Below are 16,674 nucleotides of genomic sequence, written 5' to 3'. Positions count from 1 at the left end.
CTTTCCAACCCTAACTATTCTATGATTCTATGATTCTGTGATTCTTATGTTGCTGTTAAAGGAGTTTTAGAGAAAAGTTCATTTTGCGTAATGCTGTATTTTGACTCCACATGGAAGCTTTGCTTTCATTCCCACTTACATGCACATAGAATCAAACTGTAGCTGAGGCACCAGGTCCCAAAGTAAAAGGCAGTTTACAGCCCCGCTCACCACCTTCACCCTTTCCTTTGGAGAAGAGGGAGGTGAGAAAAGCCACGTGGTCTTTGCCATTTCCGTGCTGTAGTTGAACTGCTCTGGGTAGACACAGGGAAGTGGGAGTGGAGAGAGATTCGGGGGCTGCTGTAAAGCTCTAGGCGCTTCTTCTGGCTACACAGAAAATGCCACCACACAGTATTTCTACTTGAATATATACATTTCTGTTTGAACACGCAGAGTGTCACCTTCACGTCACTTCATGGAAAATTAAGGATATGTCATAAGAATTTAAGCATAGTTGCCATTCCATGGAAAGATACATGCCTTTCTGTTCCAGTGACCTACATAGATCTGCTATGGCACTGAGGGCGAAGCTTTGAACATCTGATGGAACCCAGTCTCCAGGTTCCAGACCACAAAGGGTTATCTCTATTTCACTCAGTGGAAATCTGTGGCCCAGGAGACATTCAGCCGTTATCCCATTGCCACAGACCTTTATGGACCAGCAACATTTGGGATAAGTAATCTATTAGTAGGAACATCTTGTTCCTACCTTTTGTCCTTTTCCCCCCTGAGAAATTAAGATAAATAATTGTGGCATGACCATCAGCTTTAGAGATGGGGTTGTCAGGAATGTAGCTGTCATCCTAAGTAAGAGAGAGCATCAGGGCATGACCTAATCAGAGCATCAGGGTAGACCTAACCATTTCTTCAGTTATTAATAGCTTAGCTATCAGTTACAACCTGCTTTCTTCAAACATGCTGTGCTTAACACTTTTGTAACATTACGTAACAATATGAAAACCTGTTAAAAACCATAGTGTTACGGGTTTTGTTGAGCTCATTCATATTACTCTTGTACTTGCTGTATCTTATGGAAGAACCACCTAAGTTAATATTAAAGCCACTAGGTTAACACACATACCTGAAGGTTTACAAACAACACATTGCATCCTGAAAGAGTGGTGCACTGGTGAAACAGGGAAGGGGTATGGTACGTATTACACAGCAGACACTGAATCTCTGTCTTAAGCACTAAACGAAACTCAGACCTAATCATGGTGCAATTAACATTTTGATAATGAATCTAATGAGACAAAAAGCTTAGGGGCACATGGAGTTTTGTTATTGCTCATTATCATTTTCAGTCACATAAGGTCATGAAGGTTTATACTTGTGGTTAACAAATGGGAGTCTTTCAAAATGTTTTAAAGAACACTCAACAGAATGCACCTCACTTGATGTGATCAGAATCAATAAGCAAGAAAAAGCCAAGGTCTCATTCAGAATAACGTTGGTGGTTGGCCAGTACCTGAATCATGATATGAGCACTGAGTTTAATCACTGACACTCTTATTGCTTACTATCGTGAGAGAAAACATTTCCAAGTTTTCGGTAAGTCAAGGCACTACTACAGGCTGCTGATCCCTTCAGCTCCTCAGCAGCAGGGCACTGGCAAATCTGAGACTGGAAACCTTCCACCTTGGTCAGGAAACCTGTGGCATATCCATAGCACTTGTGAAAATTTTCAGTCATAAAGAGAGCATCATTGCACTAAAGCAGATAATTGCATCTGCCAGTGCAAACATGGGAAATGAGCTGAATTCTGAAGGGAACACATTCAGACCCTACAAACACGGCACTGCCTGAAAGTCTTTCTACTTTCAGGAGAGTCAAAGTGCAAATGTAAGAAGTAAGCACTCTGTGGGGCCCCTCTCTTTCCAGAAGGTATGCCATGGGCAGAGGTGGATGTGTGTGCACACATTCTCTCTCAGCTGGGAGGCTAAAGGTTGTTGAAAGGTTTAGAACATAATGGACATTCATCCAGTTGTGAAGCTAATGTAGTAGTATTGCATCTGCCCAGCAGACTTTCCTCAAAGGCCAAGACAAAGACTTCAGCACCAGTTATGCTCTCGACAGTGTTCAGTCTGCAGCTCTGCAGCCTCCTGGCTCTAGAGGACTTTGCCTTCCATTTTTCTCTCCCATCTTAAGTCCTTTATCCCCTTCCTGTAGAATAGATTCTATTCACAACAGTGTCTGCACTCAGTGAGCAAAAGCCAAGTCAGAGTCCTGCTTTGGGGCTGGGTTTGGGTTTCACTTTTTCTGATTTTCATCTTCCTCCCAGTCTGAAGCCAAGCATGAGGTGGAGGAGGCAGAAAGAGAAAGAGAAGTCTGAGTAACATTTTCTGCAAGTGCTGTTGCCTTATCGGCGCCTATCGCCCACTCCCCGGCTCAGAAAGCAGTGTGGTTTGGGCACTTCCTTCCTCACACTGCTGCAAACTCAGCTGCTCAGCGCACCCACTTCTGTAATAACCTTGCCTGCAAAGCATTACCCTTCTTAACTTTAATTTCTTCTAACAACCTCTCTAAGCCATTGCTTTGAAGCATTTCAAATAAACTTGAAGATTAGACACTGTTACTTTAAGCAACAAATAATTAATTGTTTTGGCATCAAAAATAAGATGAGTAACATTCTCCTTTCTGGTTTTCCTCAAAACCCAGTTGATGTAAATGGTCATAGCAGGCAGGCCATGGTTGTTCCAGAAAGCTTCCTAACACTCGTGTCTCACTCTTATCCACAGAAATCTGAACAACCAGAATGATTAGCTTTAAAGCCAGTGATCTTCATTTCATTTCTTTAGCTGAAAAACCCCCACAGTATTACGAAAGATCCTTCCTCTATGTCTTCCACACCAGAGAACAAGCCACACACCAGTTCTGTAATCCACTTCTCCACCAAAGCACTGGTACACTCAGTGCACTGTTCACCCCAGAATGTTTCCTGGTGTTTCACATGGAATTTATTATTTACACCGCAACTTCCTTACCACCTGCAGCAGGACAGTTCTTATGCAGAGGAGTGCTGATTGCATGGGAAAGAAGAATACATTATGTGCTCATATGAAGCATATGCCTGTTTTTCTTGCTTTATACAATTTGCTTGGGTAACAGTGTCAGACTTAGCTGTAATCCCTCTTAAATGATTAACATTTGTGCATAAGCTTATTTCCAAAGGGGCAAGTGAAGCAATATTCGCTTCAAATAGAAAAGTGCCAAGTACTGTCTTAAGAAAAATGTAAAATATCCTCCCTCTGCCTTTCTATTTTCATACCTGGATCCTTAAGTACAAATCCTCAACTTCACATTACTCTTCACCCTTTTCTGACAGCGTGACCATGCTGATCTGAAATTGCCTGTTCTGGCAGGCAGCCTTATCTCTCGCCATAGAATTTTCCATAATGCAACAGAGCAACCTTATGTCTTGAATTTATTGTTTAATCTGAATTACAGTAAGGCAAGTATTAGGGAAGTAGCAAGGGCAAGACAAGGGATGGTCAAAATAAGAGAAAGATTTTAGCATGGTTCAGGATGTTTTAATACTAGATTGCTAGAAAGCTTGTCCTCCTTAAGTCCCAGCCCAGAAAACAGACATGAAAGCAAACACAAATGAGGTGACTTGGAAAAACTTAGGGGATTATTATTGCAGAGTAACTGAAAAAAGACATGAAAGAAGAAGAAAAGCAGAACAGAGTGGTGAGTGTCTGGCCATAAACACAGATTCTACAATGCTGAGATGAAGTGTGATTGACCCGAAATAAGATGTTTGGAAAAGAATTCTGTGCTAACAAACAACGCAGTTAAGATTGTACAGAATTTAGAACCTGAGACAGACATGTTGAATTAATGAATTCTGTTTTTTTCATATTACTTTTATTTCCACTATTACTGTCTCACACAGACCTAAATAATATAAGCTAGAAGTCAAATGGGATATTTTTCACCAGATGTATGCAACCAATTTCCTATGGCTGTCACGGGACTTTCTTGGTGGGGCATCACTCAGAAAGAAAGCGAGTGAAGGAAGTATCAGCCCATGACTGATCATAAGCTCTCTTTGAAACAAAGACATTGTCTGAAACAAAATAGGCATTGAGGCAAACTCCAGTAATGGCAGAGCGGCAGCTCCCAGTACTCAGCTCAGGGGTGCCTGTCCTGCAACCTCAGCGCTGCTCTCGGAGAGTCAATGAGAGAACTCTCAGTACCAGTGTCTGTGCTGGCTGTGCATGGCAGCAGAATCGGAATCAGAGATAAACGTTCCTGACTGGAATTGTGCTCAGGATTGCATTTCCTCGGTTGACACTCACCCTACTGCTCTCTACAACGCATGCACGACAACAAGCACATTGCCTTGGAAAAATCTCTGTAGACATAAAGCTGTAGTCTTTATACATTCCATGATATTTCTGCCCTGCCCTGCAAATGTGTTATAACATGGAACTAAGTCAACCTTTGTACTTTCTTTATTAGAGGGACTCCGGATTATGTGTATCTTGGTGGTGTTATCTTGTAGAGGGAGGGAGACAGGATAATACAGAAGACAGAGGGGACATGTAACCCTGCTTTTGCAACCATCAGCTTGGTTGAAGCTGTTTCCTGAAGCAGTATCTGCTTTTCCATGCAAAATAACTCAAATGCGGTTGCCATCATTCAAAGCAGCAGTGTTCTAGTGCATGACATCTAGCACACCCTGAGCATCTAAGGCTTGCTGGGTTTAATGTTTGTTTTTAAACTTGACCCAGCAGCATGGAGGCTTGTCTCTGTAAAAAAAAAGCCCAGTTTTCAATTGGGCATGCTGTAGTGCAACTTTGCAGCACAATGATCAATTCAATATTCTTAGTTTGGCAAATATTGAGGGGAAGCAGCTCAGAAAATGACAAGTTTCAAGGATATTTTTCTAACTAATTTTTGTCTTTCTTTTAACTAGAATTGTAAGTAAATTAAGCCAAGAAATAAATAGGAATGAAGGGAGGCTTTCTTTCCTTCCAAAATGGTAAGTAAACCAATTCAGCTTCTCTTGTCAAAGCTTTCAGATCTATCTTTTCTGACCTGTTCTCCATTTGATCGATAATACCTGGGTCAGAGGGATAGCCTGAAATGATATAAAATCCAAGTCTGTTTAGTTAATGTTGTCTGTTAAGAATAGCAAAGACTGAGCCCACAAAGACCCTAGGTACTTCTGCCATGCCTGGAACCAAGTAACATATATTTCATACAGTTTTCTACCAGAGTTCAATCAATCTTTAGGAATGCTAATAGCTTAGGCACACATTACTGCATAAATAAGTCATCATTAATGCATTTTGCACTCCTATACATCATTACACTTTTTAATACTTTATAACTTCTTGGATATAATCTGAAGGGAGCCTATAAGGATGCTGGGGAGGGACTCTTCATTAGGGACTGCAGGGATAGGACAAGGGGTAACGGGTTAAAACTTAAACAGGGGAAGTTTAGATTGGATATAAGGAAGAAGTTCTTTACTGTGAGGGTGGTGAGGCACTGGAATGGGTTGCCCAGGGAGGTTGTGAGTGCTCCATCCCAGGCAGTGTTCAAGGCCAGGCTGGACAGAGCCTTGGGTGACATGGTTTAGTGTGAGGTGTCCCTGCCCATGGCAGGGGGGTTGGAACTGGATGATCTTGAGGTCCTTTCCAGCCCTAACTGTTCTATGATTCTATGATTCCATAATATTCCTGCAATAGGTAAAAGAGCAGAAACTTGCAAGAACATTGAATGAGAAAAGAACAATTTATGTTCATATGTAATGAACATCTAAGCCTACTCAACACATGTTTTTACATCAGCTGATAACATGAGTTTACACCTTTGCATTTACCGGAGTTCAAAACTAGAATTGAAACCCATAAGAATATTTAGCAAGCCTACAAATATTTCTGAACTTGACTTTCAGCAGCTTGACCGGAATTAGGAAAGAAAGTTTCAGTTTTCAGCACAGAGGCCCCTGGTAGACTTATTTTCTGAGTCCCCTTGTTTCTAAACACTTGACCTCAGTTACTTGAATTTGTTTCAAGACAGTTTAGCTTACATTAGGATACCGTACGTGAAATACAAAGCGGTGTGGTTTTGGCATTTTGGGCAGAGTTAAACGCATCCATGCAAACTTCATTGTACTGCTAAAGCTGTTACCTTTATTCACAACAGTTTCAGTATGCTTCAAACTTTTAAGAATGGCAAATGGAAGGACTTTAATTTTTTTTGTATCTGTCTTTGTTGTAGGGCCCAAACACAAAAAAGTCCTGAAGCCCCAGGTGAGTGTGAGCTGGCAAAGAGCCGCTAACAACAAAAGTGCTTAAAATATTCAAATATTAACTTAATCCTTGCTGGGCACAGTAAATGAGGGGAAGAGGAGGGAGGGGACAAGGGGACAGAACCCAAAACAATAAACAGGCAAAGAGGAGAGCATGAAGCAGTTGCAATAAGAATAAAGAGCAGTTACAGGAGAACCAGTAGGAAAAAAATACTTTTAAAATAGAAAAAATGGTGAAGAAAAAGCAGGAGGAGAGCAATTTACGTGAGCATCCACTAGCTGCCTTTCTTGAATCCAACAGAAAGTATCACTGCTTATGTATTTCTGTTCCAACACCTCTGCCTCCTGCCCCTGCTCCTAACAGCACCCTCCACCAGAGAGGGAAGCTTCTAGATGTCCTGAGTTTTCATTTCAATCACTTTCTTAAGCAGCCATGAGCACTTGGAAATTCTGCAAGCTGCCATGTTCCCCCAGTCCTACTGAAATAAAAAAAAACCCTTTTGATATAAAAGCTGAAATAGTATTAAACAAAGAGATCAGAAGTCTCTGCTTGTTCTGAAAGCGTTCTGCCTCAAATAATACTTAAAACTGAAGTGTAGGATAAACTTGAAGTGACAGCATGTACACCAACTCATACAAGGGTAGCTATAGTCTTAATCAGAATGCTATTTTTCATGCCTGCCTGCCTTTGAAAGACCTACCTTGTTCCTATGACATAATATCATGGTTCAGAATCGATCTGGGATTTGTTTTGTCCTTTTTGTCAAGTTACATCTTGGTAGTTTAAAGCTGTGCATGCTAAGAAGCCTCACGTTATGTATCTTTACACAGGATATGCAGGTCAAGACGATGGTGGTTGGTCTTCGTTTGTGAGTATCAGGATTAACAAAACCACAAAACCTACTGGTTGAATGGATTTCCTCTTCTGTATGGTCTATCCTTTCTTACTTTGCCTACTTTGAGCAGCACAGATGGAGTGAGCAATGGCAGGGGGTGTTAGGATGAGAAAGAGAAGGAGGAGCATGAATGACTGGAGTTGCTGCACACAGATCTCTCCATGGAGAAAAGGGTCTCCCCCAGTAGCTTCATGCAGTGCTTCAGAATGGCAGTCCAATACTACTGGCTCCAGTAGAAGCTCACAGCCTATGACCAGGTCTCCACAGAACCTTCACTGAATTTTGTATACTGATTCCAAGCTGTTTGAAGAGGGGGCTGGTAAAGGAAAAATTGCTGGCAAATTCTTGGCATTTTATTCTTTAGAGCTGATTTGTTGAAGAATCTGATTTTCTGAAACCAATTGGACTGCAAAAGTTCCTTTTGCCTTTCGGCACAGAAAATGCTTTGCTGAATGTCCTTATAAGAAGCACCCACAGCTCAGCCAGCTGAATGGATAAGCTGACTGATGCTGCCAGTCTGGTTTTTTGCAGAAAATGGGGAGGGATTTTTATAACCCACTTGCTAATAGTTTTGCAGGGGATTTGCTGCTATTTTAGGAGCACAAAAGGTAAAAGTAACCAACTACAGAGCCCCCCAGTGCAGAGTTAAGCTGGGAATTTCAGCCAAGTTACCAATGACAAACTGAGCATTCTTTTCCTTGCAGCCTTGGCAGATTACACAGAAGTTGTGTGCAATGACCACTACCATATTTTCACTGTGATCTTACTAGGTCCTGCAAGTTGTATGAAGCTGGTTTGGTTCTGGTCAGTGGAGGGCACCAGGACCCATACCAAAGACCTCATTTTTTCTGAAGCATTTTTCAAAGTTGAGTTGTGGGCTGCAGAGTACATGTTATTAAGTGAGAATGAATACAACAGGCATCAGCTGCTGCTCCAGTGTGTTTTCAGGGTGCCTTGTCTGTTAACTAGCACAAAGGCGCTGTGCATTTCAATAAGCAAGCACCTTATCTTGACCTTCCACTGCACTTACTGTTACAAAATGATATTCATTTCCTTTCTGAAGCTGGTAAGTGCTGTATGCATTAAGAAAATGCTGCCCCCTTTCCTCATTTTATTTCCACAGTGAATTTTTTCACTCCAACTGGTTGTAAAACCTTTATATCCTCCAGAGTGAAAACCACCGCAGTGAAAAGCCACAAGGAAACTGCAGTGGAGTGATTATTAGTGTCCTGGTACAGCAATCATTTTTTATGTACATTTACCAGGATGAAGATGATGACTATGAAAGCCCTGATGATGACCAGGAACAGGAAGATGAGGCTGACTATGAATCACCAACAGAAGAGCCTGAGGAAGCAGAACATGACAGTGATGGTTATGAGCCACCTCCATCCAATAATGATGAAGCACACCACAATGTCATATTTCCTGCCAAGTCACTTGCAAACAACACAGATTATATAGGTAATAACTAAAAATTAAGTGTTATTAATAACTTGTAAATGACATTTCCACACATTATCTGCCATGTTTGAGATACCTGGTAATGGAAAATGGAAAGTTTTTTCTTGAAGTCAGCCGTGTAGTTCATGAACAAGATTTAGCGACAGACTTACAGCATGCTGGTGGCTCTGTGACTTTTGAGGCTAGATTTTCTACTTCAGACAAGCTCTGTTGAGTTAAAGATAAGTTTCATTAGTTTTGTGTGATGTGTGCTTTCAGGCCTTTGGTCTGAACTTGTACAAAGCTAAACATACAGGCATACTGCATCAGCTTTAGCATGCAACCTTGAACAGAGCAAGCTGTCACAGCAGTGGCAAAAAGTGTCCCTTTCTCTGCCTGCAATGTTTTCATGCCCGATTCCTCAGCAGCCTGCAGCTGTGGCTTCAAACCTACCATTGAGACTGGCTGGTGTTTCACACAGTCCCTGCACGGCAGGGAGGGAAAAGAAATAGTGTGGGCCAGCAGACTAGCACATGGAGCCACCTCAGAGGCAAAGGGATTCATGAGCCTGTAACTACCAGTACACCATGGATCATAAAGCAACTGTCCATTACTACTAAAACAATATCTTTACAGTATATTAAGTACACAGGCTATTGCAAGGGCCTTTTTCATAAAGATCTAATGAGAATAAAGAATCAAACTCTGTAGTTGTTCAGTTTGGGATTTTTGTTTCCTTTAGACAGACCTCCAACCACTCGATCATCGCAACAGCCTCCAGTACCACCCCAGCGACCCGGCCCATCCCCAGTACCAGCCTCCTTTGGGGGAAGAGGTGCTTCTGTATGTTTCTTTCTTAATACTTCATCTATTTCATTTGTCAGTAGGAACCACAGCATTGGAATGCATATGTCTGGACAAATCTAGGTTTAGATGCCAACATCTTCTGCAGCTGCTGACAACACAGTGCTGTCTGACCCAGCAACAGTCAGTAACACAGACTTAATATGTATTTCCCAACTTCAAATTTACATCCCCTAACTTTAAAACTAGCACTAACTGCATTGAAGGGAGAAAAGGCACAGCAGCATTGTTGAAGCGCCGTTTTATTTTCCTTTGCTCTTTTCTTTACTCATGCCCTCCCCAAAGATAACATCCCTCTAGAGTATTCCTTGTGAGACGAAACAGGTTAAGACAATTCTGCCTGTAACAAAACCCTATGTATGTAGATCATTCTTCAGGAGTACTAATGGCTCCCATCCTTCCTGCAATGAGCAGAGGCCTATTCCTTGTGCTATACCAGAGATCAAGATTGGCAGATGTGCTGTGGTTGGTTAATTTACTAAAACTGAAACAGGTAGGTGAAGACACACTTTAACAATATATAAAACATCTGTTTTAGCTGCCAGCTTTTCCTCCTCCACCAAGCAACAATGACTTGAGTAGAGACAGAAATATCAAGCCTTTGAAACGTAAGTACAGCTGGTTTTCTCTTTATAAGCTTTCCCCACATGCTATATAGTGCTTCATTTTTGCTCCTCAGCCGCACTCTCTTCTACTATATGTAGCCTCATTGTTATTCTAAGAAGTAATACCAGCTCATGGCAATGCAAAACAAAGCCATACTGACCTATAGCAGAAAATTATCTTACACAACTGTTGCATTTAGCCCCAGCTCCTTCTATAGACAGAAGCACAAAGCCCTCACTGGATCGCCTTGCTCCACCATTTGAAAGAGAAAGCCCTGGACCAGGTCAGTATTTGCTTGTGTTAATATCAATGGGGTTTTTAATTATTTAAAATTACCAGTTTGAATATCATGCATGCAAATGTACAGGGCTCAACCAAAGGTACTGTAATCCAATCACACTCAAGGTGATCTGTTTATGAATAAACAATACGAACAGTTCTTACAAAGCAAGAGAAATTGTATCTAGGAAGTAGCAAGCCTTGCTCAGGACTAGTCGAAGAGAAAGACATTAGGAGATCCCTGTGCAATAAAGGTTTGAGGCAATTACTTAAGTGAATGAACAAGGAAATGTTTAATAGGTTAAAAGGGAAAATAACTTTTGCATACAAACCTAAGGAAACTGCACACATCACTCTATGTAATTTGGCACCCAAACTTCAAAAAATGCTGAGAACTGGAAAAAAATAAGAAAAAAATGTATTTGTTTCAGATCTGAAAACCACATTTTACAGAGAATCTAAACACAATACTCTATGATTTTTATTTATTAAACACTTCCAGTTGTTATAAAATGGCATAAAAGTATCCAGCAATTCAAAGTTGAACCATAGAAAATATGATTGTAAACCATGCCACTTTGAAATGTATAAGAAGAGATACTGCAGTTTTGCCATTTCTTGCAAAGGCAAAAAATCTGTCTGGCTTACGCCTCAGGAGGCCGAATGCTTCTATCTGCAAAATTCACAGTCAATGATGCTCAAACCCTGTTTGTTTTGTAGAAATTTTAATGATCTTCCCTTTCATTTTTTCTGAATGTAAGTTTTTACTATTTTCAGGGAGGAAGCCCAACACTCCTGAAAAGGTAAAGTCTTTTTGTTTGGCGCTTATTGATATTTTTCACCTATTTTGATACACTTACACACTCTCTTAACTATTCTTTGTTGCTTTACAGCCTCTGGCTTTACAGCTAAGGTAAGAGTTTTGCCTCTGGAGATGAGACTCTCGTTGCCAGTATTACCCAATTATTCCTTAGTAAGCAGCTTTTTGCCTTTATTTCATCACCTTGCTCTTGCTTCAGATCCCTGGGCGAACAGCTAGCAATGATGCCAAAACCTCCTGTCCCACCCAGTGACAGACATGAAAGAGGCAATCCATCTCCTCTAAGGAAGCCAACCCCTGTAAAGTAAGTGTTCATTTAACTGAAATTTAATAAAGGATAAATCCAATTCAGTAAAAATACAGACAAGCAATACAGGAGAGTAGAATTTACTGTCTCTGCATAACAGCAGTGTCTGTGGTTATCAGTTTTGCCCAGTGAACATGCATAGGCTATGCTCTAAGTGACAGAAGAGCGTGAATGGAGGAGATTTCCCCAGCCATTATCTGAAACAGCCAAGTTGCACAAAGAAATGTGTAATCTGTATTTTTTACTAAAGCTAAAACAGAAAGGTGATCAAGAACTTGACCGGATCAAGTTCTTGCTCTGGGGAACATTCCTTCATGAGTTCTCCGGCTATTGTTTTTAGGATGTTAGAAAAAGAAAGCTTTACTTTCCTACCATTGAGTTTACTCACCTGCAAAGCTCCTTCTCAGCAGCAAACAGCAGAACTAGATCATTCTCCAGCATTTTCTAGATAACTTGTGCGCTCAATAGTGTGACTAATCTTTAAACAGGAAAATCAAGTAATTGAGATCTGCTAATCAGCCAAGATAATTTATCAGAGAAAGGATAACTGGAAGGCTTAGCGTGTGCTCCAGCAGTGTTGCTAAGGACTGGAAAGAAGTTTAAGACTTGCAGTCTGATGCTCCATAATTGTAAAAACTTGTTTTAAATTCTAATGTCATGATCAATTCATCAGACATTTTCCTTTTTGATAGAGTCAAGATTGGCTAAGGACTAGCGTGACATCTTATGGCTGGAAATTAGAATCTCAGATATTTTTATGAGGGGAAAAAATGTTTCTACATTCATTAGGTCTGTATACTTGCTACAAATTCATATCTTAGTTGAAAATACAGCCTAATGCACACAAAGTACATGAGTAACATTCCACCTATGATTCATGTTTTGTTTTCTCTGTTTCATTTCAGGCAGGGTTGGCCACCACACAGAACCCTTCAAGTAAGTATAGTCTCAAAGCAAATGTTTAAAGGTATAGGGACTACAATAAAAGGAAGTACCTGTATAAATTAATAATTCTGGAAAAGGTAAACTCATTTCTTTTATCAGTTACAAAAATACTCTTGGTTTCTTTTTGAACAGTTCTTCTATGTCAAGCTCAGTTTATTCCCGGAGTAGTTTATCTTGGATACATAATAAAACCAGATTTTTTTCTGTCATGGGAGAAGTGACTTTGCTTACACTAGCTTTTGGGGTTTTGGGGTTCTTTTCTAGCTTAAGCTGACCTAAGGAGTTCACTTTCAGATAACTCATAGCCTGCACTTCTTGATGGAATGGGGAAAGTTTACATCTGCTGAGAATTTCTTACTACTTTGGGTCAAGATCCATCTACCTCGCACCTTATCTGTAATAATAGAACTTGAAAAATGATTTGGTGTCGGATGCTAAATCCCAGCAGTTTAGATGAAAGTGACCATACAGAACTGGAGTCCTTGCTCCAAATTCACCAACTTCCAGGTTTTTGTTTTGTAAAATATGCCTAAGACCTGTGCTATAATATGTTGCTAATGTTTCTTTTCTTTTGGCTCCCCAGGAAGAAGACGACAGTGAGTATCTCTACTGTGATTTTTAAAACTTGAAGTCTTTCTTGGTCTTAGCTCTAAAAAGAAAAAAGTGATTGCAAAGTTGTTTCTTTAAAGCCATTTCAAAATGTCGGTTGGTATCTTGACAGTTTGTAGAGTGCTTATAAGACACCTCCTGCAGATGTATATATCAAGGTTGCAAAACACAGGAAATCAATAGCTAATAGACCCTTCACAGTCAGCCACTTACAGGACAGCAGGGCTCCTTAGTTTGAAATACATTTCATGTTAGAGATTTGTGGTCTGCGCACAGCATCAAACATCAGGCAGCTGGGCACGTAGACCTGGTATCCTCCCAGCCTGCAACCAAACATCCCGTCAGACCCTGCCAGTCTTTTGTGTAATGTTATTTACTCTAATGGACAGAAGTAGAACTTGTTTCGTATAATATTGCTATTCATAAATTACTTCAGAATCCTGGTTCCTAAACTAAAGTTTGTAAAATGATGCCCTAACAGAAGCAGAACATTTGGCCAAGTCTTTAAACTATCACTGCCTCTAAGCCTCAGTGAAGAAGAGGGCTGTTTGAGCTGTGCAGAGAGCAGTTAATCTACTCCCCTCTTACCAGTAGTTGATTTCTGAGAATACTGCAGAAGAAAATGTTTTATTTTATGCTCTTGTTTATGATGATATGGGAGAAATTTCACAAAGGAATGAAGTTCAAGAAGGTAACCCCAAGTGCACTCTTTAGAAGCAACATAACAGAGAACGCATACTTATGTACCATCTTCAGCTCTATGGCAGTTCCCTGAATTTTGGCTTAGCCAAAAGTGAAGGTAGAACATGCAAATGCAAATGTTGCTCAACCCATTCCAGTTTATTTGTAATTTTAATATTTAAGATTAATTTCTCACTTCACTGTCTGAGCTTACAATCTGTAACTAACGTATCAAAGATGTTTTATAGAACAGTTTCCTTCATTATGCTCATCTAGTTAAACAGCAGCAATGTGACACCAGTTCTTCATTCTACCTCATTTAAGAATGTCTCACAAGTTTGACATTTCCTTCTCTTTCTCTCCACAGCTGCACCCCAAAGACCAGTGCCACAGATATCTTTGCCCCCATACAGCTCCAATACATTCCCATCCAAATCTGTCAAGCCTCCACCTAAACCAAGCTCCAACACTCTGCCTGGTGCAGAAAGGTTTGTTTCACCCATTATTGTGTCATTCCTGTGAATCCATCTGTAATTTAGCAAATAATAGTATGTAGATGGCTACAGGGTTCTGAGGTGAACACAAGGCAACTACTTGCAGTAGTCCATTATTTTTTAGGCTATACTCTTGTCTCCACTACATGATAATTTTTGTTGTTCCTACTATCAAGGAGAATCCTTCATATAACTGAAGCTCTGTATCCAGTGAAGCAGATAGTGGACATAAGGCAACACAAAATCCCCAATCTCTCAGGTTTATGTCAAGGCAGTATTTTAGGGCCTACGTGGTCCAATGCTTCTGTTCTCTGTCATTGCCTCCAGGATCCCTAAGAATGACAAGACCTTTTGGGAAAGGATAATCATCATAAAAACCTATGCAGGATGTAGAGCAGAGGTCGTTCTCTAACAGGACTCCGCTCTAGGAGCCTAAGTGCTACAGCTGTGACTAATTGCTTCAGAACTAAAACCCCACCACCTTTGCTGTCTAGAACTGAATGTGGAATATACTCTAACCATTAAAATTCCTATTAAAATTGTGACCCTTGCTTCAATTGTGATTTCTTTCTAGCTTCAGTTTCTAAGTATTAGATTGCTATGTCTTCATTTGCTTGATGGAAGAGCCCTTAATTAAATTTTGATTTCTGATGCAGTATGCAAGAGACCAAGCTTTGATGAGTTACAGTGGACTCCTTGAGTCTAAGTCTCAAGTACATTTTCTAAGCTCTGTATTTTTTTAATGGCTCTTTGATGAATTCCTCCCATTTACCATCATCCTCCGGAGCTGCTGACACCCCAGTAGAACAAATATTGCAGTAGCAAAGGCAAGGTTATATGCAAATAGGAACTATTCCTATGATGAACACTTCTGCTTACATTCAAACAGCGTTGCCAAATTTTGCTATAGCAGAGGCCCTGTTTGGCTGGTTCTCTCCCATGAATCAGGTCATGATAGCGTGGTTTTGTTCTGCAAACATAATTAACATATTTATCCCAGCGCTTTTTGTGCTGTTCATTTAAGCAGGAGAGAAATATGAACTATAAAGGAAAAGAGTGCAGGCAGCTTGTTCCCAATGAAGTGATCAGGCCATAAAAGGAAACTGTAGGTTTTCTAACAAAAAAGTATAAAAATGAATACAGGAGGGAGATGATAGGCACACAGAGGTGTTACAGCACTGTGGGTATGAACTCAGGGCCACTGTTAGCTCAGAGAATCACAGGGTGGTTGAGGAAGCCAGGAATCTCTGGACATCACCTGGTCCAATCTCCCTGCTCAAGCAGGGTCACCTACAGCTGCCCAGCACCATGTCCCAATGGTTTTGAGTATCTCCAAGAGCTGAGACATAATGGTGGATCTACTTACATTTAAACAAGGAAAGAGAAAGAAGAGAGAGCAGGCTACCCTCATCCTGCATAGGTCTCAAAAGGATCTCATGTTCTGTAAAACAGGCTCCTCGGAACATAGAAATGTACAACAGTGTTGTACTTATACTGACTCCTTTGTTTTCCTTTTAAACAGTGCTAGAAACCGCTCTTCAACTGGCTCACTACCACCACGCTTACATCTAGGTTTGTATCCTCCATTCCTGCCTTTTTTGTACAAAAAATGACTGAAGGTTGAAAGGTGGCTTCAGTGCAGTCAATATAATGGCTTTTCTCTAAGGATGTTTCTGGTTGGACTGTGAACAGAAAGCTATCATCAAGTTCCTGAAAGGCATCTTGTGTAACTTAGCCTGAATCAAAGATGTTTTTTTCCAATGAAGTTAGGGCTTAATGCTTAGCTAAACCACTGTCAAAACCTCATATAAGCATCTTTTTAATATATACTGATATATATAATATAAATACATATTTTATATATACTGAGAGCTGAGCAACATTACCTGCGAGTCACTGTGGTATACTAATACTCTCAAAAAAGGGAGCAAACACTTTCCATGTGAAGTATGCTGCATGTTTAGCTTGTAATAACAAGTGAAAGATAAAGGAAGCCTAGAAAGTGATTGCTTTGCAAATAATTTCCCACATATGGTTAACAGCTGCCAGTGTCTTACAGTGACATTTTGTACCTTCTCCATGCTAAGCAGGCAGGGAATGCAAAGTGACGCGTTACATCTAACTGTCTCTTAAGAAACCAGAGCTGTTCTCAACTGAATAACTGTGGTACAGAAGCTCAAAAGCTGTAACCTCTGTTTCAAGTTCACCTGCTTTTAACTGAACTGCAGGAGTTCATTAAAGTCCCTGTGCACTAAGGATGAATTTATGTAAAGAAGCTGGGTCTCATACAGCAGCCTAAATCTGATTTCAAATCAATTCAGAATGTGTCAGTATCAGGGTGATAGAAATTCTCCATGCCTCACAAAATCCAAATTGTACTCCCTGTATACACTCCACAGATAGATGAAATTATTTTCCCAACTTTA

General features: G+C 40.4%; 1 protein-coding gene across 1 annotated transcript in view; it reads left to right on the top strand.

Moving 5' to 3' along the window:
* LCP2 (lymphocyte cytosolic protein 2) overlaps positions 1–16,674 on the top strand; it is a 31,002-nt gene that overhangs the window by 11,078 nt on the left and 3,250 nt on the right. Inside the window, exons 4-17 of the mRNA XM_065690164.1 lie at positions 4,961–5,026; positions 6,274–6,305; positions 7,136–7,173; positions 8,466–8,664; positions 9,386–9,486; positions 10,046–10,115; positions 10,313–10,396; positions 11,170–11,195; positions 11,286–11,305; positions 11,412–11,516; positions 12,425–12,455; positions 13,048–13,060; positions 14,122–14,242; positions 15,771–15,820. Coding sequence (XP_065546236.1) covers positions 4,961–5,026; positions 6,274–6,305; positions 7,136–7,173; positions 8,466–8,664; positions 9,386–9,486; positions 10,046–10,115; positions 10,313–10,396; positions 11,170–11,195; positions 11,286–11,305; positions 11,412–11,516; positions 12,425–12,455; positions 13,048–13,060; positions 14,122–14,242; positions 15,771–15,820 — 956 coding nt within the window. The remainder of the gene's footprint in view (positions 1–4,960; positions 5,027–6,273; positions 6,306–7,135; positions 7,174–8,465; positions 8,665–9,385; positions 9,487–10,045; positions 10,116–10,312; positions 10,397–11,169; positions 11,196–11,285; positions 11,306–11,411; positions 11,517–12,424; positions 12,456–13,047; positions 13,061–14,121; positions 14,243–15,770; positions 15,821–16,674) is intronic.

Source organism: Lathamus discolor, chromosome 10 (genome assembly GCF_037157495.1).
Source record: "Lathamus discolor isolate bLatDis1 chromosome 10, bLatDis1.hap1, whole genome shotgun sequence".
Classification (NCBI taxonomy): domain Eukaryota; kingdom Metazoa; phylum Chordata; class Aves; order Psittaciformes; family Psittacidae; genus Lathamus; species Lathamus discolor.
Note: the sequence above shows the minus strand (reverse complement) of the source record. Positions and strands in the feature narration are given on the sequence as shown.